We start from the raw sequence: 22,075 nt of genomic DNA, 5'->3' as shown, positions 1-22,075 counted from the left end.
ACAGAAGCCAAGACGATTGTCAGTAAGGCTCTTGTCTTGTTAGCACAAAGACTCTGGGATGTGATTTCAGCATAACTTATGGAAGAGATTTTAAGCAGAGGCACATAGACAGATGGGACCCAGAAGCTAATTTTAGAAAACAGAAAAAGTAAATCAATTTGAGGCTGCTCTATATCAGTTAAGACTGAACAAAAGGTAGCTTATAACATAATCCAGAACTGTTCCATGTAAATGGCACTATCTGCCCCATATTGCATATACATCAAAAGCATCCCCTCCACCAAAGAACCAGGACACCGCGCATCACTGCATGAACTTCTGCTGGAAAGAAAAAGTGAAGAGACTCAGAATACATCTTAGACAGCAACTCCCACACTACCACTTCCCAATTTATAAGTGAACACAAATGGCACTGCTCAGTCATCACATTCATAGTGCACTGTATCCTAAGAATGTATTATTGAGAAATTCAGATAGCTGAACTCCAATTACTTGCTTCTACTCTCACCTGCAAAATACCTTCTAAAAAGGAAAACCATCTTGAGAAAAATTCTGTTAAAAACTCCTGTGTTACCTAAGGATGCCACCTAGTGACATTCACAGCATGTAGCATATAGCAACTATTACAGCTCAGAGCCTACACTTCAGAAAACAAGTGCTGTATAAAAACAACTGGACAAACACTCTCTAAAAACTTTGTGGCTTTTTACTTTGTCAACAGGGAATTTTACCTTTCTATGGTATCCTGAACGCTTTCTATAGCATCTTCAGATAGACATTCTTCTTGTTCTCCCTTGCTGTGGAAGTTATGTGATTTTTTAGTGGAACAGAGTGTTTCTGACTTCATACTTTTTGAATTTGTGTCTAGATCATCATTCTTCGCCAAATTCCCCCCAAACAATGCTTCCACATCATCCTTGGATTTGAGAAAAAAAAACACCCCAACAATATTAGCACAAAATACATCAACTGTAAAATAAAGCATTGCAAGTTATGATCAAGATGTTAACCTGACAAAACTTTGCTTAAAAACTTTCAAGTAGTTTACAGCACCCATCACTGTTTCTTGTTCCTTTAGAGAAGATATTTATCTAATAAGAACAGATACTGTAACCAATATAGTCTTTCATGAGCAACCACCAAGGAGTTCAGAAGAAACCCAGCAACAGAAATATGGAATGCAGGAAACTATTCATGTGTCATGAACGTGACTGACATTTCAAAGTTTAAGTGAAGTCTTTAGATTTCTTAACATAAGTCTACTTATTATTAATGTGTCATTAACAGAATTTTAGAAGACATCCTATTAGTGTGCAAATATTAAACAAGACTGTAATTCTTACTAGTCCAAAATTAATTTATGCATTTAAAACAGCTTATTTAGGTGTCTTAGAAACATCTGGTGCAGAACCAAGCATCAGAAAATATAGTCAGAAATATCTGAAGAGAATTCTCACTTTTGAGGAAAGAGGCTCCTCAGATTCTTCTGCCACAGGAAGATTTTCTCCTTTATTTGCTTCTTCCTCAACTGGAGCAGCAAGTTTTTGTGGCACTGGAGACTGCTTTTCGTTATAATCTCTTTTTAGGTTTGGTCTAGTTCTCCGAGATCCATTCTTTAAGAATTGTCCTGGTTTCAGAGCACCCAGCTTGCCTTCTTGGGAAGTGGATTTTTCAGCACTAGTAAATTTAAAGCAAACAAACAAACAAAAAAAAACCAACCCAGAATTATGTCGCTTGACTTTGGTTGGGAAGGGAAAAAAAAATTCTGCATTAAGTTTTGAATCAAGACTCATACAAGAGGGTTAGAGCCATACACTCTTTTGTTTAAAATCAGTAAATCTATCTTTTCAAATATATATTTCTCATCAAGAAAAGTTGTGTTGCTAACCATACCAACATTGAAGTATCTGCAGTCTAACACATGCTTAGGATCTTATTTAAACAAGAGCAGCAGTAAAGAGCACACTGGAATTGATGAGAGACAAATCTCTGACATTTTTCAAAGATTTTATGTATGATCGTTGTACATGCAAATACAAACCCAATAAAAGAAAAGCTTGGTCAAAAAGAGCTATGAGAGCTCATACAGATCAAGTATGTACAAGATTAACAATGACAAGTAGTTCAGCTCAACTAAAAGTGTGTTCTGAAAACATGGGAAGAAGCTGCATGTAGGCACTGAAAATTAAACATCGGGGAAAGACAATTAACAAGGAACAAAAGAATTGATGCTTGCAAAAATGTCTCATTATGGACCATATGAAAACTTTTCAAATGCAATTTTGTTAAACTTTAACCTCACCTGCTTTGTTCACGCAGTATGTTTTCAGAAATAGGGGGCACCCGAGGCGCCTCTTGTTTTTCCTGTTCCTCATTGCTCAATACATCTGCTTGACACAATAGAGCTTCATTTTCACCCTTTAATTTGCAATAAAAAAAAAAAGCATGAAGAGAGAATCAAGCAAGTTTTAAAAACAGAAGTGTATTTTATAAAAAAAAAAATTAACTACAGATCTTTGTGCTATTTTCATAATTTGAATCAAGAAAAGAATCATGTTACATTTTTTAAGAGTAATCTGCCTGAGCACATAATTCAATTTATAGGCAAGCAGGAACATAAGTCTTTTTAGTCCTGGGCTACCTAGAGTTAGAGTCTTAAATACTATATGCACCCAAGCATTATGGGTAACACTTTCTATTTAGCATTCTATCAATTCTAGTACATGGAGCACTATGGAAACAAAATACTTCGGCTAATGGAAAAACCTTTGAAAACCAGACCCTCCAGAGCACAGCACAAACACACCTAAGCCATTATAAGATAACCTCAGATTCAGAAGGGCTTACGAGTTCTACTCCTGTATTTGCCACGCTGGTTCCACAAAGAAGCCACTCAAACACATCTCTCAGCACTCCAGGTCTGTGACAGCTTTATTAGTACAGGTGAGCATCAGGCCTGCTGTGGTTCTACAGCTGTGCACAGCACAGAGCAGACGTACACGCATAGGTCTAGAATAGCCAAAGCTGAACTGCAAGCAACTATCTCAGCTAGGCTTGAGCTGACACTGTGGCACTGAGAGGGAGACTACAGATGCAGTGCACTCATGCTCCTTTCTGGAAAGGCAGCACCCAAGTACTCTGAGCTAGCTCTACACAGGTTCAGGAAAAAAACCAGCTATAACCACTTGGAAAAAATGAGTAACTCTTACAATGCTTAGCTGTTTGAGATGTAAGGCAAGTCTATGCAGAGACAATTCATGCCCACATCCCTGACATGATTCATGAGCAACCCACAAAATGGTTACAGAGAGTTCATCATACTATAATGACTTTTAAGGATTTCAATACCTTTTACAGTCCCTAAAAAAATATCTGTGGGGATATGCAGTGTAGGTGAATGACTAAATTTACCTATGTAAAGTAGCGGAGTGTCAGGCACTGTACTGGTGAAGCCAGTCAAAGCTTACCAAATTAGTAAGACCTTATTTTTTTACAGAAAAAAATAGCTACCCTTTGCCTTCTCTTGATACTCTGTACTAGACTCCTCAAATGCAGATTTGATTCATCCAAACAAGAAAAAATAAAATGAGCAAAAAGGCTTATTTTTATGTATTGCAATATAAAACACATTTTTATTCTAGAGTTTTTTTTCTATCATGCAATCCAATCAAGACCAGACCCTCATTTTTCAGGAGATATTAATAGTACAAGTTGTAGACTTCATTGATTTCTTACCTGCAATACAACATAGCAGGGTTTGGGGACTTTTTTTCGTCTAGCATGGTGCCTCAGTTTCAGTTTAAGGCAACTTAAATGTTGTAATTTTACTTCATAAAACAGAACTTGCAACTTGGAACCATACTTTTGAAGGCAAAGCACTTATTCTCATTAGACTTACCATGACAATATTGCCAGATTCGTCTTTTTGCAAGACCAACTGCTCTGCTTCAGGCTTTTTCTCTTTCTCATTTTCTGATATTTGTAATTCCTTCTTTCCAACAGCCCTCCCCAAGTTTGGCTTGTACCTCTGGAATCTGCTCCACGTCAAATGGACAGGTCGGAGAGGTGTTTGCTTACATTCTTCAGTAATATTTTTGCTATCAATGCTAAGTCAGACAGAAAAAAATAAACCTCAAACTTAATACAAAAGCATGTATTTAACAAACACAGGTTTGTTATATTTTTGTACAAAAAACAGATGAGTTTTTCAACGAAACCATGTAAATGCAAAGTTCTGCTGAGTTTAAGGTACAAACACAAAACTTTGTTTCAGCAAAAATTTCAAAGCACTGCTCTCCTAACTACTTCCACAACAGAATTAACTAACTTACTGGAAGCATTAACTTACTGGCTGCTTATTACTATAAAACCAAAGCAATTTTCACATGGTTTCTCTGATAAGCTCACTAGCATTCCTCTGCTTACACGATGACAATCTAGTGTTTCAGGTGATGAAACAGTTGTAAGATGAATGCTCATTAATTTAGTGCTTAGCACAGAAGTAACAGGAATTTTAGTATAAGTAGTGTCAAAACTATGAGAACCAAGATTTTGTTCGGTATTTGTATTAGATATTCCAGTTAGCAAACCATTGGCACAATGATTTCCTTTAAAAATGCCTTTATTATTACAGTCAAGAAAAAAAAGTAACTAAGCCCTTACCCGGCATTAGTAGTTGCAGTGTCATCTTGGTTGACTTCAGGTAGATGAGACTTGAGCTCACCATCTTCTGATCTTGAAAGTGTCTTTGGGGACTTATAACTTGGCTTCTCAGAAGCTTCCCGAGAGCCAAATGGCATCTCCTTTCCTAAAGATTCCAATGGTTGCAGGCCTTGGTATTTTCCTGCTTTCTGAAAAATGTAAACACCAGAACCAGAAAAGGTCATGATGCTAAACCAAAAGGAGACATTATGATGTCCACAAAGTTAGGTACTAATCACTCTCTCAAGTGTTTCCTGCAAAAACCCTTCTGTAACTGCTCACTAATAATTTCCCAGTCTTTCCAGGACAAGCACACTTTTGTTTCTTTTAAACAAGATAGCTTGGAATCTCGATTTCTTCTTTGCCATCTTCTATTAATAATTTTCTTTCTTCACTGTCAGGTCAGAAAGACATCTGGATACATAAGAAGGTATACACAATGCATGCAATCTTTTTCTCCTCACAGACAACCAAGTGGAAAGTACAGGAGTTTTCATGTAGAAAATTTCAGCTTTTGAAAAAACTGTTTCAAAAAAGATTAACTTTTATTTTTTTAAATCATCAGTACTTCATTTCGCAAACCCAAAAGCTCAAATATAACTAAAGAAAAAAAAAAAAAAGCCTTACGTCTCTATCAGGAAGGATGCTACATTCACTGTCATGCTGTGTCAGACTTTCTTCCTTGTTGGCATCTTTCTGTGATACACCTTTATTATTTACATCCAGCACTTCCTTTCTACTAGTTGTTGTTCTTAAATTTGGCTTTGGTCTCTGGAATCGACCCCTCAATAGTCGAGCTGAAGATGCAACAGTTTTCTCCTGAGCTGAAGATGCAACAGTTTTCTCCTCTTCCTTCTGAGGAGCAGATTCCCTACAAAAAAAGAACAATCAAAGGCATGGGACAGACAACAATTGTTCTCGAAGTCATGCATGACATACTTGTATGTAGCTCTCTCTAACACAGTAACCAAGTATAAAAATCCATGTTATTGCTCCAAGAAAGCTAAAGTTGCTCTCTTTGTGAAAAAAGATCCAATAAAAGCACACTGAACTTCACCGAAACCCTGTGTATCTTACAAACAGGTGAGCAAAGATAAACTAAAAAAATATGCCATTTCAGAACAACTGCAACTTCCAGTCACACAGAGGAATATGAACATTTTACAAATGCCTTTCTTTGTCTAATCATGTTTAAAACTACCCAGTAGATTTACAGTACAGTTTTTATTTTTTCTTAAAGAACATTTCAATATGAAAGCAAATCCTATACTCAAGGATTTACATAAGCATATAGGGATGCACTGTTAGGACCAACACAGAGAAGACAACCACAGGAACTGAGCATCGGTAAGACGTATTTATTTGAAAACCACACTCACAATGGCATATAAATGTGCTTTTGAGCTCTTGGGGTTTTGTTTGTTTGTTTAAGTCTAGTATTGTCTTGATTAAATATCTCATTATAGATATAAAACTTGGTTTTCATACTGGAGTTGAATGTGAAAGTATAGAGTACCTAGAGATATTGATGAGTTTGAACCATCCCTTCTCTCCATTTAAAAAACAACCTTACCCTGTATTGAACTCTGAAACCTGTTTCAAGACATCTGACAATCCCTTTTCGCTTTCGTAGCTTTCTGCTTCTGAGGACTTTTCGTGGGAACACTGCCTTGCATGTAACGAGTTCACCTCAGAATCTGTAGAAACATCCCCTTCTAACATCACATTGCATGGCTGAGTGTCTTCATGAACCGTCACATCCTAAAAGGAATAAAAGTTTCACTATTAAGATGAAATATTTGCTCAACCTCTCTTTTAAGAAGAGCAGGGGAAAAGAAAAAGTTTATTTTAGCATCTCTCACAAAAACACTCAAAAAATCTCTCTTGCTTCCTGTGTATCCAACTAATATCAATAGATACTTTAAAAGTAAAAATATTTTAATTTTTCCATCTACTTTCTATCTGAAGTAGTCTCTTTTCAAGAGACCTTTTTTCTCTGCACTTCTCTTTCCAGATCTGGTATCACAAATAACACAACAAAGTGAGATATATTCAGTCCATTCATGGAAAGCAGAACTCAAGTGCAACAATGAGGAAATTCTATGACAATTTAGTTTATACTGAAAAAATAAACAAAGCATGCAAAGGCTAAGCTTACAAATTATGTGGTCTATACCTAGGTCTTCTTTACTAAAGGCTTCTACTTAGGCTCCAGCAAAACAGTGTGCCTTAGCAACTGCTCAAGAAACTTACCTTTCTGAGGCATGGATCATTGTTTTCATCCCTATGGTGTATCACACCTTCTTCTACTCCTCCACCTTCAGTTTTCTCCTCTTCAGGGTCTTTTTCATCTATCCGGTCTTTTTGCCTTGAAACAGTTCTTCCTAGATTTGGTTTTGGTCTCTGCACTCTGCTGCTCTTCAGAGGTGTTTGTTTCAGCAAACACTGCTTGCTGTCTTCTTGTAAACCAGCTGTTTCATTAGACCTAGAAAAATACATAAGATCCACAAGTACATAGCACATCTGAAAGCGGGAGGAGTCTTGGAGAAGTGATATTTTTTCTCTTCTCTTCTTTTTTTAAACAGTTATTAGCATATACTTATCTAAAATGGAGCTATGCATTACTAACTGCATGGAACTGTAATAAAGTTAGAAGTTTATCTGCTAGAGACTGAAAAAGTACCTGACAAGTTTAAACTTAAGTTTGCCTTGTTCTTTTCCCACTGGAGACAGGATACCACACTAGACAGACCCTTTTCTGACTCAATGTCTCTTCTTGTATTCCTATCCAGTCTAGAGGCAGATGGACCTATCTTAATGAAGGGTTAAAAATCATAAACATTCAAGAAAATGCATAAGTAACTTCATAATCTTACTAAAGTAAAAATATCAGATGTACATTATTATAACTACCAGATACTTCCATGCCTTTTTACGTTGAGCACCAAGTTACATAGCATGTTACCGAAAGAAATAACTGCTAAAGTATTTTTCTGACAGATTATCAAACCCAGTTTGCCTGTCTCCATCCTCTTCAATATCCCCCTTTAAAAACAAAAGTTTTTTGGGGGGTGGGGTGGGCTTTTTGTGGGTGGTTTGTTTTTGGTTTTTTTTAATAATCTCTCCTGTAAAACATATTCCTCCTCTTACACTACAGCTGCCATTCCTCCACTGAAGAGAAATATAACACTTCTTAATTAACATGTGCATTAAACTGCCCACACATTGGAATTTTTTCCCCTAATACCAGACACCTAACACTTAAATACATTTTAAGAACAAACACTGATTCCTATTGTGTAAGTACTTAACACTTTCCATCAATGAAACAGATGCATTTCAATATCAAAGAGAAGGCTTGTTTGATTTTCAAGGGACCAACTTTTCAGGTTTTTTTGCATTTATTGTGGCTGACATCTGATTTAAAAGCACTGCTTTGAAACCAAAACCATTTCATCATTTCATGCATTAAAAAAGATTCCTATTCTTCATTCAATTTCTGTCTCATTGCAGAAGTTTTCTGAAGAAACTTCTATAATTACCACACTATGTAATACTACCAGAAGTGAGAGGGATGGCAAATTGCTGGAGAGCGGCACATGCCTTCTCATGTTTCACATACTTACTGAGACACTAGCTCGAGGACTTTATCATCTTTTTCTGCAGTTTCTTCACTAGTAGCATCAGATTTATTACATTGGTCAGTATTCTGAATAAGAAATAGAACATTAAGTCTCTTACATTTATAAAGTACAGCATTACCTAACAGACCAGGTAACTGTCCATAACAGGATACAAAATACATTGCTTGTGACAGACACAGGCAACTACAGGGTACCTTTCACACAGTCAGAAAAGTACAGTATAAATCTAGATCAAACAAAAGTTATATTCACTGCAGGACATGAAAGATGATTGGCATCTATTGTTTGTGTGACAAGCTCCTAGCTTAGCTGAGGCCTCTAAGCAGTATCACACTGCCACTGCAAGTTAAGCAAGTGGCTGACTCTTGGTGACGCTCAGGGAAAAAGAAAAAAAAAAAAAAAAAAAGAAAAATATAACATTACTGTTGCATCCAGCAGCTTCTTTTTAGCTAACACATTATCTTATTAAATACCTTTTCGGTTTCTCCCTCAGGGTGTAGATGGGACATTTTATTGTTTTCTGCACCTTTTCCAGGCTCTTCTTTCCTTCCAGATGCTCTTGTAACATTAGGCTTAAATCTCTGTCGACATCCTCTAACTGTTGCCTTTGCAATTACAGTTTTTTCAGGCTCTCTGCACAAAGTATCCACAACAGTGACATTTACTCCATAATATTCAAGCCTATGTAATATTCAGTGACTTGCACAGCTTCTTTTACTGGAATTAAGTTGGTTTTGGAAGGATTTGCACAAACTTATGCAAATATCTTCACATGAGAAGCAAACTTTGTTTAGTCTTACAGAGTGCGGAAGCTCAATTTATTAATTGTTAAAAAGATATTTTTAAATTATTATTATTAAAAAGATACATAGTTACCACACAGGGGAGGAACCTAACTAGACTGCATACCATAGCTGCTTCTGCCAGTGGCAGCAGAGCCGTTAGTTGGCAACTGAGGGTGGGAAGAAGGCGAAGCCACAATTATCACTTTCCTCTGTTCTCCCTCTGAAATTCCAACCATAGATGATACTTCATGAAGTAATGCTTTCCTCAACTTCCCAGAAAAGTACATACCTTCTACCATAGAACCACTTGATATCATCCAAGAAAGTGGCAAAGTCAAATTTCAGATTTGTATTAAAACTTCACAATTACTGTTGTCTTTTTAAAACAGCACTACATAGAATAAATTAACAGGTACAGTCAGTTAATTCCAGGAGACTGGAAAAGCAATCTCAACACTTACTCAGATTTAGTATCCAAATCCATGTTCTCCATTGCTGTGGCTTCATTTCTGTTTCCTCTACTGTCTTCCTCAGAGCACTGGAATTGAAGCAATGAAAATTACTCTTGGACAAGTGTACAGATACCTCAGAGGCAGTTCTTAGAATACTATTTATCAGACTGTGGCTAGTCCACAGTATCAGCACTGGTCAAAACAGAAGCAGCATCAAGAGCATAGCATATTAAGCAGCGTTCCTCCTTCTGACCTTTTCATCTGTATTCACAATGTTTGGAGAGGAAGTCTCAGCCTCCCTTTTCTCTTGGGTTGCAGCTTCTCTCCTTCCAGATGATCTCACTAAATTGGGTTTAGGTCTTTGCAAGCATCCTCTGCCTGCTGGCTTTTCAATTTTCCTTAAGATATAAAAAGATGTGGTGTAAATTATTACCAAAGAGAAACTAAAGTCTTATATGGTTCAAGATGTACTTCAAGAGCATCACAGTCTGCATGGGTAATGCAGCAAGACAATAAACTGAAAAAATATATATTACATCTTTCTGGTATTAGAAGATATGCTACTACTTAATGCAAAGAATGTCAAATAAACCTTAACAACTTTGCCAACTTTCAGTAGAATCAACTTAAAAATATCTGAAGAATGTGTTTCTTGCCATTACATAAATAGGAAGACCTCTTCTCCTAGGGGTTCACAATTGATATCAGTGTAACCAGGCTTACTGATTTCAATAGAAACAGCAGAAACCTGCTCCAAAGTAGAGCAGATTTACTTTATATACAAAATTTTGCATCTACCACTCCTGTCCCTCCATCCCCCGTAGAAGCTATCCCACTCACAGAACTATGAACTGCTGTTTTCAAACACCTTGTCCTACTGCCAACAACCATGCATTACTGAAGAATGGGATACATGTATCAATCTCTGTGTCCTGGAATTCACACACAGTTTGACAGAGCTCTACAGCTTATCAATAATCTTCAGATTGGGAACGACTACCTTTTCCTACATTCTTCCCAGGACAGAACAAATAAAGCTTTGACAGTCTATACCATAAGAGTGAGCTGCCCTTCAGTAAGGCAAAGACAGGAGCATGAAGAAGAATTTAGCATTAACTAGTAGCCCATCCCTAAATCACCTTTAAAAAATGGTATCATGGAATAGGAAGTTGCTGTTCACACAAAAATGGAGACTTTAGGCACAAACTTGTCTAAACACCACTGCTCAGTTACAGCAATAAGTGTAAGAAATAGTCACAAAGATTAATTTCATAAAGGAGTACAGGTAAGACAGACAGCTTGGAATATCTTCTAGAGAGGTGTGTCTCAGCTTAGACTCTTGCACTGAGTTCCAAAGAGTAAGTTTCCAATTAGGAAGGTATGAATACACCATATGCAAGCTGTGTGCAGCTAATAAGCTCTAATGGACAACTGCAAATTTCAAAGAATACCATGAGGCCTTTCTATTAAAAAAAAAAAAAACCAAAACCAAAACAACTTTCACAACCAAGATTCACCCACAAAATGGCAGAACTTCAGAGAAATCTGTCATTCTTGCTGACTATAGAGGGGCTAGTTTTTTTCTAAGCTTAGTTAAGTCTTCCTTCTTATTTCTATGTAGTATTTTAAATCTGAGTTAAAGCATTGCTCCTCAGTGATCAAAATTTCTATCAAAAAACTTCACTGAATATGGAAAAAAGTTATGATCTACTGTCTAGTCCAACCTATTTTGGTCAATCAGAATTATAACCAAATTAAGTAAATGCAGGTTTAACTCAAGCACCACTGCAAGGTAAAATAATTCTACTTACATGATTTCAGACTGAGAATCACTTTCTGATGCACTCTGCTTTTGATCTGGTCTATGTAAGTCATGTAGGTCTTTGTTCTGAGTATGGAAAAAAAGATAACATTGTAGAAATGAAACCCTCCCTTTAGGTCTCTTCTTCAGGCTGAACTGCCCCCGCTCTTTTTCAGCCTTTCATCATAGGAGAGATCCCTCAGTCCCTTCACCATTGTTGTGGTTTAGCTCCAGCCACTTGCTCACCCTCCCTTCCCCAGTGGGACGGGGGAGAAAAATCAGACGAGCAACATATAAGAAAACTCATGGGTTGAGGTAAGAACAGTTTAATAATTAAAAAATATTAATAAATAAATAAGCAAACTGTAATGAAAAGAAAAACAAAACCCAGGAGAAACAAGTGATGCAACCACTCACCATCCACTGAGAGATGCCCAGCCTGTCTCTGAGCAGCAGTCATTGCCCCACAGCCAACCCTCCCCAGCTTATTTACTGAGCACAGTATCATAAGGTCTGGAATACCCCTTTGGTCAGTTGGGGTCAGCTGTCCTGGCTGTGCCCCCTCCCAGCTTCTTGTGCCCCTGGCAGAGCACGGGAAGCTGCAAAGTCCTTGACTGTTGTAAGCCCTGCTGAGCAACAACTAAAACATGTTATCAACATTCTTCATTTAAACTAGATGTAAAGGGGGAGGGGGAATGTATGCCTGCAACAAGCTAAGGGACAACATGCAATGGTTAGAGTGACGGGGGGCCAGTATGAGCCATCAACCTGTTGCCCAGCAGCGTGCCAGGGACACTGCAGCATAGCTGAAGTCTTGCAGACACAAGCTGGAGGCTCCTGAGGTAGTAGGAGCTAATAAGGAAATGCCCGTGAAACACCTCAAGGGGAACAAAGGGTGTTCCACTATGAAGGTAACAAGGCCAACAGCTCAGATTAAATGCCTCTATACAAACATATGCAGTATAGGAAGCAAACAGGAGGAGCTGGAAGCTACCATGCTGCTAGAAAGCTACAACATGATTGACATTACTGAACCTTGGTGGGATGAATCCCATGACTGGAATGTAGCAATTGATGGCTACAGGCTGTTCAGAAGGGATAGGCAAGGAAGGACTTCTGCAAAACCTTTGACACAGTCCCCCACAACATCCTTCTCTAAGTTGGAGAGCTATGGATTTGATGGGTGGACTGTTTAGTGGATAAGGAATTGGTTGGATGGTTGCATCCAGAGGGTAGTGGTCAACAGCTTGATGTCCAGATGGGGACCGATGGCAAGTGGTGTCCCTCAGGGGTCCATACTGGGACCAATGCTGTTTAATATATTCATCAATGACAGACAGCAAGATTGAGTGTACCCTCAGCAAGTTTGCAGATGACACAAAGCTGAGTGGTTGCAGTTGATATGCCAGAAGGACGGAATGTCATCCAAAGAGACCTGGACAGGCTGGAGAGGTGGGTCTGTGTGAACCTCATGAGGTTCAACAAGACCAAGTGCAAGGTCATGCACCTGGGTCGGGGTAACCCCCAGTATCAATACAGGCTCGGGGAAGAAAGGATGAAGAGCAGCCCTGCTGAGAGGGACTTGGGAGTACTGGTGGATGAAAAGCTGGTCATGAGCCGGCAATGTGAGCTGGCAGCCCAGAAGGCCAACCGTACTCTGGGCTGCATCAAGAGAAGCGTGGCCAGCAGGTCGAGGGAGGGGATTCTGCCCTTCTACTCTGCTCTGGTGAGACCCCACCTGGAGTCCTGCATCTATGATTCTCCTACTAAATTCAGAACAGAGCACTATGCTGGCTACTAGGAAGCAAATTAACTCTATCCCAGCTGAAACCAGGGCAACCATCTTCACAGCCCTTTGATGGGCTATCACTAGTACATCTATGTCTCTGATACCAGAGAGCCCAGAACTGGTAACAGTACTCCAGGTGTGGCCTCACCAGTGCTGAACAGGGAGGAAGGATCACTTCCACCAACTTGCTAGCAATGCTTCTCCTAATGCAGCCCAGGATACCGTTTGCTTTCTTTGCTGCACGGGCACATTGCTGGCTCATGTTCGTCTTTGTGTCCACCAGGATGCCCAGGTCATTTTCGGCAAAGATGCTTACAGTCTGGGTGGCCCTCAGCATACACTGGTGCCTGAGGCTGTTCCTCCCCAGGTGCAGGACTTTGCACTTCCCCTTACTGAACTTCATGAGGATCCTGTCAGCCCATTTCTTTGTCTTTTAATTGGATAAAGCTGATAACAGACTCCTTAGGCAGCATCAGCTATCATTACTTTCCAGGCCTAGTATTTAAATAATTTTCCTACCTGACCATCACTCTGAAAATGAAAAAAATTTGACAACATAGCAAACTAATTGCAATTACAGCAAAGGTTTTATGGAATCTATTTAGTGAATTAAGGTAAAAGCCTACTGCATAAAAAATAATTTCTTGATTTATCTCTTTAATAATATTAATAGAATCATGTTTCACATCACTGGTTGGCTGAGTATTTCTGGGTTTAGGTCAGTGATTATATTCATATACTTTTAAAGTAAATTAACCACAGCAGAATTAGATCTGACATTAAAAGCCTTTTGAAATTGCCAGTTTTAGATATTATCATGCCATTTTCTCATGTCAAACATCTATAATTAATCATCCAGAGCACTTAGCTACTGAGGCTACTGACACCACTAGAATAGGCTGATGTATATAGCACATTGCACTGTTCAGTTCATTGATTTTTATAAATGTTATTCCAACTAATATCAGGAGATTGCATTGTTATAACACTTCCAAATACAGGCATTTAGTATTTGTAAAGATCCTAAGTAGATGATTTTCAATTAAGATGGAGACATTATTTCAGGTAATGGAATCTAAGACAAAGGACAAAGGACAAGTAATTTGCCCATCACATTAGGGAAACACTAACACTTACAATTTCCTAATCTGTCACCACAAATTTTAGCCATAAGATCATTCTTCATCTTGGAAAGCATAAAAGTAATTCATTCCCCCTCAGCACAAATCTTTAGAAACGATAATACTAAGTTCCAAAAATGACAACAATGCAAGGACAAGAGGATGATCAGAGGAAGAGAACTTTCTCTATATGAGGAGAAACATAAGATTAGGACTCCAGCTTGAAGACAATATTGACTGAAAGAGGAGAAAGTGGCATTATAAACAAGAATAACCTTGAGAAGATGAACAGGAACATAACAATAGAAGTACAGTGCATATTAAACTACCAACCATCAGGCTTAAAACAATCCAAAGAATACACTTTTTTTGTTAAGTGAGTAATTAAAGAACTCTCAGCTGTAGTATGCAATTCATGACAAAGGTACATATAGATGCAGAAAAGCAGCTAGGCAAACTCATGAGTAAGACGTGCATCAAGGGCTTCAAAAGAAGCCAGACACAATCTCAGGAAGTTTCTAAACTGCTGGACCTGATTAGAACATACTCGAAGAAAGATCATTCAATCTTGGTCCAGTTTCTTACACCTTTCCTGAAACGCCTCATGGCAGCCAGTACCAGCAGACAAGAATTTACACAGGTTTCCATCCTAAGGCAGCACAAACAACCCAATGCTCATCCCGCTCAAACCAGTTTCTAACATTGCGCAAGTAAGCATACACCAGCAAAATCTTGCTCCAAGGTTTTATTGGTGGTATTGTACTCCTTCAATTTTGAACAGTTAAACTGTTCAACTGTTTAAATTATCTATGAGGTAAGCCAGGCATGCACAGTATACTCTCCAAATAAATTTAGTGTAACAGACAACCCAGTAAAGCCAGCCAAATTAACAGTATTTGAATTTTGGTAATGTTCTCAGGCTTCTTGCCTTTTTTCCACCTAGTGGTAAAAACATCACAAAACCAACTAAAAAATGGCTTTGATTTACAAAAAACACTTTTCATCATAGAATCATAGAATTGTTTAGGTTGGAAAAGACCTTTAAGATCACCAAGCCCAACCGTTAAACTAATACTGCCAAGTCCACCACTAAACCATGTCCCTAAGCACCACATCTACACATCTTTTAAATACCTACAGGGATGGGGGACTCAACCGCTTCCATGGGCAGCCCATTCCAGTGCTTGACAAAAGAGGTAAAGAGGAAGACCTTAAGTAGTAAGAATTACATAAAAAAATACCTTTGTTTCTCTATTTTCTTCAGATTGTCTTTCTTGGCTTCTAATGTTTGCAAGTGGTAACTCTGAAATCTGGCTTTCCTGTGATGTATCATCTCTAATATGTAGGGTTCTCAGTTTAGCAGATTCCATTTCTAGTATAACATCATTGCTATCTTTGAAGCTGAAATCAATAAAAGCACACAAAACCATTATCTTAGCGTATTTTAATAAAACAGCTATTATAATTTACAGATAGATCAAGTTGCACAGAAAAATTACGCAATTTTGACATTAAATAACTACATGTGTTTCAGAGAGTCTGACACATTTTAGTAATTTGCAGAAGCTTTAAAACAGCTTTTGTACTTTTGCAATGCTATTACAAGAAGATGTTAAAAATCCCCATCTGAATATTCTAGAATAGATTGTTTTTTAAAAACAGACTTTACTAATATAAACACTCCCCACAGAAATTTTTTCCCCCTGACCTTCTGTATCAGTCTATGTTGAGTTCAAAGACAAACACTGTTCCTTCACATGCTTCCAATGAGCTACTAAAGTACATAAAAATTCTGGGATTCTGTATGAAATAACAATTACAATACAGCTAAATACAACTAACATGCAAAATTCTGAAGCAGCAGTAACAGCTTCATAATGACTTTTTAGATTTACCACTTTCTGTATAACAAGTTTAATAAAACATTCACTTTCTAGTAAAAGAATGCCCAAAACTGAAACCAAAAGCTTGCCTTCCACCTAGGTGCTTTACAAACAAAGTCCAAGCAACTTCCCTTTCCCATAAGTATCATCTTATTAAAAACAGATAGAAGTTCCAAGTGTATAATAACACTACTTTGCCACATTGTCAAGCAGGGCTTTGAGAAGTATTAGGAGTTAGGATAAGCCAATAGATTTCACGGACACTCTCGGGGAAAAAAAAGTGAAAGCAGTTTTGAATGGGATTTTAGTATTAATGTAAATTAACATTGCAAATGCAGCCCGTTGGGGCAGAGAATATATTGAGAGTGTAAATTAAAAAGAGCTTACTAAAACCCAGAACAGCTGTCAGAAACCAAAAACCTGCCCAATTCCATGACAGTTAACATAGATGCTAAGCATGAATAAATAAAACCAATATTAAAACTTTAAATCATTTTTTATTTTGCTTAAGCTTTCCATTGTAAATATTACCTGCATAAATTGACATCGCTTTCTCTCTCCATTATGTCATCCACTGATAAACAGGATTCAGATCTCTCTTCCTCTGTAACAGCACTCTCATCTTGTTTTCCTTCAATAACACTATCCAGTTCTTCTCTACAGGTAGTATGACCATCATTGTTTGCATCACACAGCATTTTTTTTTCTGCTAATGAAGAAGAACTGATCAATTTGGACATTCTGGGTAACATCTTCAAATTCCACTACTCAAATCCTAGCTACACTGAAGCAAGAGTTAATTTAAAAAAAAAATTCAAGTAGAAAATGCCTAAGTATAAGATTCAAGAGAACTGTTCTCAGCAAAAATTAAATGTTGAGATTTAGTATGAAAGCTGATTTTGAAAGGCATTATTCCACAACCTCCCATGGCAGATCACTGATACAAATCAAAACTCAAGTTCTCCTTTGTTTGTTATGTCTTTATATAAAAATTTACATTTGAACATTTGAAAGTGAGAATTTTTGCCTCTTACTCTTCTTAGAGGATTTCCCTTCTTCAGCTGTTTTTGAAGGGACAGCCATTTCTTCTGGAAGATTCTCCACTTCCTGTTCAAGATCATCTTTTCTCTTCTTCTTTCTCTTCTTTTTTGCTAACACTGGCTCTAATGCAACCTGTTCTTCTGCCTGTTCAGAAATGCCCAAAGATTCCTCATTTTCCTTCTCAGCCGTCACAGCATCAGCTTCTGTTTCTGCATCAGAAGTTCTGGCTTCCTGAAGATCATCTTGATCATTAGCAGCTTCTGTGCTGGCAGCTTTTGCTATTGAGACAATATGGTTCCTGGTTAATGGACTGCTGGAGTATTAGGAATCATAAATCGCAAAGGTATTTCCACTAGCAACATCTTGTGAATACACACGTCACTGCCAATACACTGCCAGGCATATGAGCAGGACCATGATAAGTCAGTCACTGACTTAACAGAAAAGCTTCAGCATAGATTACCTTCAACACCAAAGACAAAACACACCAGGGTAATGTCAATACAGGATGTAAAGCCAATTTAGTAAAAGTTCTTGTTCCTATATTGTTTAGCAGGCTACACAGCCACTTTTGGATCCAGAAGTAATAGGCATTGCTATTCCTGAAAAGACTTGTCACATCTCTGCAGAAAGAGGTGATGATGGTTGCAGAAAGTATGCCATGAAAAAGTAGTTTTAATCCATATGTGTACTGTGGTTAATCACTCTTATTTACATAAGAAAGCCAAATTATTATCCAGCAAATAATGCACAAGTTCTTTTCTGGGTTTAACGAGTTTCTAAAATTCTTTTCCCTCCCTTTTTCGGGACATTTTGTCTTGATCTTGTATTTATGCAGAACACCAACCACAAAGAACCTTTCCCTGTCCTTTTTATTATTCTTATACAAACTTGTTCCCCTGTAATTAAGAAATCAAAAATGCAAGAGAGGTAGAAAAGCACACTCAAATTGCTTTACACATAACATACCTTTAATCTACCATTAAAGTCTATCATCAGAATCTCTGTACGTAGCTGTAAAGTCCTAATAGGTGGGATGTTTTATTTATTCAAATCTGAAATAATGGCTATAGAAAAGCAGCAAGTATGTCAATTTTAAGAATTATACAGCAATGTTGCTTTCTAGCTAACATCCCCTTTAAAGGGTTTGTTCACTTGTTTATTCCACAATACCACTTGGAAGAAAATGGGTTCTTGTGGAACAAACAAGCAAACAACCAAACAGAATTAGCAAGGAATTTATGAAGTGGTGTCAGTATAACTGTTTTTAATTCAAGCACACCTATGAAAGGTCCTTTCACAGGTACTGAGGTAATAATACACTATATGGTGATCAATAGTAATTAAACATAATCTTTATCCTTTATTTTGAACAAACCAGAAAACTAGAACAAGACTCCCTGAAAAGACACACACCCTTCAGACTTAGGAAGTCAAACCATAATTAAAGGAGAAATGGAACCCTTAAAAGAAAGGGTTTAAAATGTAAGAAAAATTTAAATTAAAAGTCACAGAAGACCTTGCCAAAAACATGGTATTCGCCCAAGGATTCTAGAAGTGAATTTGTTAGTAACTCATGGAGACACTCGTCAACTGTTAAATTAGAATATCCCATTTAGAATATGAGTGCCAATCTCAGTGTGGTCTCATGTTCCTGCCCAGAGAAAACACACCTCAGGAAACTGGTTGCTACCAATTATTACCATCCTGAACATCACTGAACTACATCTGAAAAAAATTACACTATGAAGCCAGGATTATCTTGATCTCTCTGGAACAGGGAAAGAAAAGATTCCCTACATGATTCTTCCTCTGCTAGCAACACATTACTGACCACCACTCTGTAACGATATCTCAAGCACTCTTTTGAAATACCTTTTGTCTTCTTCCGAGGCCTTGATGGCTTCTTTTCCTTTGGCTTCTGGTTTTTAATAGTCTTTTGCTTCCTCTTTTCCTCATCTGCTAAGACCTTCTCAAGCAGCTGCGCAAAGAATTCAAAATCAAAGGGCCGCTTTTCTTCTATGAGAATAGAAAAAGAAATAGAAAAGATTTCAAAGTTGATAATTTTTCCAGGTTCCTGCTTTGTAAAACAAACAGTGGTACATGTTACAATATTACAAAGCAAAGGTTATATAAATTTAGACAAAGAGTTGGTTTTGAAAATACTTTCTGTATCACTTGAGCAGGGACTAGGGTTGACATATATATGGATTATGGTAGCTTGATTAAAAAAAAAAAATAGTAAAAAGGCTATAGTATTCAGTAGTTTAGAAAATTTAAGAAGTGACAAATACACGAATTGCACCTAGTATCAAATAACATATTAACATGCTGCTCTAGGACTTACATAGCTCATTCAAATAACACACAAAGCCCTTAAAGATTTTCAAAACAGTTTAGAATAAGTAACTACGCTAGAAATTCCCATGAATCAGAATAATCTTCAACTGAATATATATAGGAAAGTTTATATCAGTCTCATGTATCAGACATATAGAAAAGCCAGATATTAAACCTAAATATCTTTACTGTGAACCATACTTGTTATAAAACCTAAGATTGCCCAGCTTCTGAACTCACCTACAAGCAAAAACTTTATCTTATAATTAATTCAAGCAAGGCAAAGCACAACAATTACCATTAAAAAAGATTACTACCATTTAATGATTCATTGTAGGGTGGGGTACATTTACTTTACTTACTGAAAGCTTTGTCTATCCTCCATCCATTAGCTTTTTCCTCACGTTTGAACTTGTTCTAAAAGCAAAGGTTGTCTTTTTCAATAAGCAAGAAACGCAACAATATATTGTACAAAACGACAGGTCAAGATAAACCTTGTTCATTGCAACAAAATTTTCTACCAACTAAAGTTGTTAAAACTTACAAGCACACTCACAGAACACAAGTTCTTACATGACTTTCAAATATAAAATCTGCCACCAATGGCTATCACCAGTCATCATTTTTTGTTATTTTCAACACCTTTGTCCTTACTTCCAATCTAAGCAGTGTTTGAAATACCGAAGACTTTCCCAGCTGGATACCATGAAAGAGGCAACACAGAAGACGCTCACCAAACATCCACTCATGCTTAGCAGCATTCTTCAATTAAAATAAAATCAAGACAAACTGTGTCTAGATATGCTAGATTTACTAGATAAATTAATCAGAATTCAACGCGGTATATTAATGTTTCAGATACTTACTGCCTCTTGGAAACAGGCATTAAAAAAGCACTGCTACAGAGTCAGTTAGCATCAAAATTATCAATACTAGTAGAGGAAGCATAGGAATAGCAAGTGAGAAACAGAAAAGTGAAAACAGACATTTAATTGCTTTACTGGTGCTTTAACTTTTACCTTAATTTCTGCTCTGGCTCTATGAGGAAACAGCCGTCCAATCAAGGAGAAATCTGTTCCAACCATACTGATGAAGATACACACACTTAAGTATTTAGTTAACCATCCTTCTTGTTATCTAAAATAAAAACACCCTTCAAACTTCAAGCAACTAGATGGATAACTTTAAGGTTATCTACTGTGGCTGCAAGTTCAGCTGGGCTGGACAATGTGTGTTATTTTACCTAAGTACCTCTAATAACATTTACTGAATGAATTATTAACAGAAAGAACTGTCTTAACATATTAGAAAATTGTAGAATATGAAATACATTTTGTAAAGTTAGTAAATCAAAGCTAATCAACTCCAAGTTGCCAATGTTATTTTTTATTATGAACACAACCACAAACAGAAATCAGAAAAAACGTGTAAAAATACCATCTCCATTATTATTTGTTAACAGGAAAAGAGCACATTCCAAAAGCAGCACAGTGCATTCTGAAGCTAACTTTTCCATCTACGGTTGTATAAAAACATTCCCAATTGTACAATGCCTTGCACAGTGTTATCAGCCTAGAGATAATAATCAGGCATAATAAGAAAACCCCAACCCACCCACTCATAAAAACACAGCTCTCCATGTGCACTGAAATCAGCCCACCTAGGGATGGCATATAGAATTTATTCCTGCCCATGCTGGAAGAACCAAGTAAAGAAGTGCTAGCTGTTCCATATAGAGCTCAAATATCCAGACACCAGAATCCAAAATTACACTTTTGATATGGTGTTTCCACAGCATCTCAATGTCCATGACAGAAGAAAATTCACAGCTAGCTTGCATATCATAAGACACTGGATTTTTTCAAACATGCTGATTTTCACAGCAAACATTAGACCTCTGCTTGTTATAAGAGTTTGGAAGGTTGAGACTATGTCACATAAGTCCATATACTCCACTGCAAATAAAAACTGAGTACAAAGCATAGATCAAAACCTAAGATTTTTCTGCAGACACAAAGCTTGAAATCAAAAATATACTCACCTTTATTTGACCATGGTTTTGTGTAAAAACTTTTCCTGAAGCTAGAATATGTCGTTGTAGAGCCACGCTCAAAGATGGGATCATTTTCTTCTACCACACACGGACCTTTTGTTCTTAGAACTTCTACAGTTAAACTGGAAAAGAAAACACAAACAGACTCATCTGGAAATATTACTAACAAGACAAATAGCTGATGTTTATAAGCCAGCTATTCAGATTTTTTCCTGTCCTAAGTCAGAGTTTGTACTGTAATCAGGTGTAATAATTACATTAACATGTATTTTAATGGGAGCAAGAAATCCTTAACCTACTCAGCCTGTGCAAGTAAATTTGCTTTTCCCTTTTTATAGGACAGACAGACATAATTATAATTAAATATCTTAAAATAAAGATTGTCTTTTTAGTATTCAAGAAAGTTATTTTGCAAAACCACAAGACCCTCTCCATACCCTTTTAGAATACTTTCAAATTCCTGCT

The 22,075-nt window shown here is 37.2% G+C and overlaps 1 protein-coding gene across 1 annotated transcript in view; it reads right to left on the bottom strand.

Annotated features, from left to right (window-relative positions):
• Nucleotides 1-22,075, bottom strand: part of BDP1 (B double prime 1, subunit of RNA polymerase III transcription initiation factor IIIB) — a 52,441-nt gene that overhangs the window by 25,521 nt on the left and 4,845 nt on the right. Inside the window, exons 6-25 of the mRNA XM_035888461.1 lie at nt 21,595-21,732; nt 20,577-20,661; nt 19,920-19,974; nt 19,093-19,236; nt 17,211-17,495; nt 16,708-16,882; nt 15,535-15,694; nt 11,394-11,470; nt 9,836-9,980; nt 9,592-9,668; nt 8,819-8,978; nt 8,328-8,410; nt 6,955-7,186; nt 6,275-6,462; nt 5,329-5,572; nt 4,663-4,850; nt 3,899-4,106; nt 2,303-2,418; nt 1,458-1,677; nt 732-916 (exon numbers count right to left, since the gene is read on the bottom strand). Of these exons, the coding sequence (XP_035744354.1) occupies nt 732-916; nt 1,458-1,677; nt 2,303-2,418; nt 3,899-4,106; nt 4,663-4,850; nt 5,329-5,572; nt 6,275-6,462; nt 6,955-7,186; nt 8,328-8,410; nt 8,819-8,978; nt 9,592-9,668; nt 9,836-9,980; nt 11,394-11,470; nt 15,535-15,694; nt 16,708-16,882; nt 17,211-17,495; nt 19,093-19,236; nt 19,920-19,974; nt 20,577-20,661; nt 21,595-21,732 (3,165 nt within the window). The remainder of the gene's footprint in view (nt 1-731; nt 917-1,457; nt 1,678-2,302; nt 2,419-3,898; nt 4,107-4,662; nt 4,851-5,328; nt 5,573-6,274; nt 6,463-6,954; nt 7,187-8,327; nt 8,411-8,818; nt 8,979-9,591; nt 9,669-9,835; nt 9,981-11,393; nt 11,471-15,534; nt 15,695-16,707; nt 16,883-17,210; nt 17,496-19,092; nt 19,237-19,919; nt 19,975-20,576; nt 20,662-21,594; nt 21,733-22,075) is intronic.

The sequence above is a fragment of the Egretta garzetta genome, unplaced genomic scaffold, assembly GCF_000687185.1.
Source record: "Egretta garzetta isolate BGI_Z169 unplaced genomic scaffold, ASM68718v1 scaffold271, whole genome shotgun sequence".
Taxonomy (NCBI): Eukaryota; Metazoa; Chordata; class Aves; order Pelecaniformes; family Ardeidae; genus Egretta; species Egretta garzetta.
The sequence above is the reverse complement of the archived record's forward strand: the minus strand, read 5'-3'. Positions and strand labels throughout refer to the sequence as shown.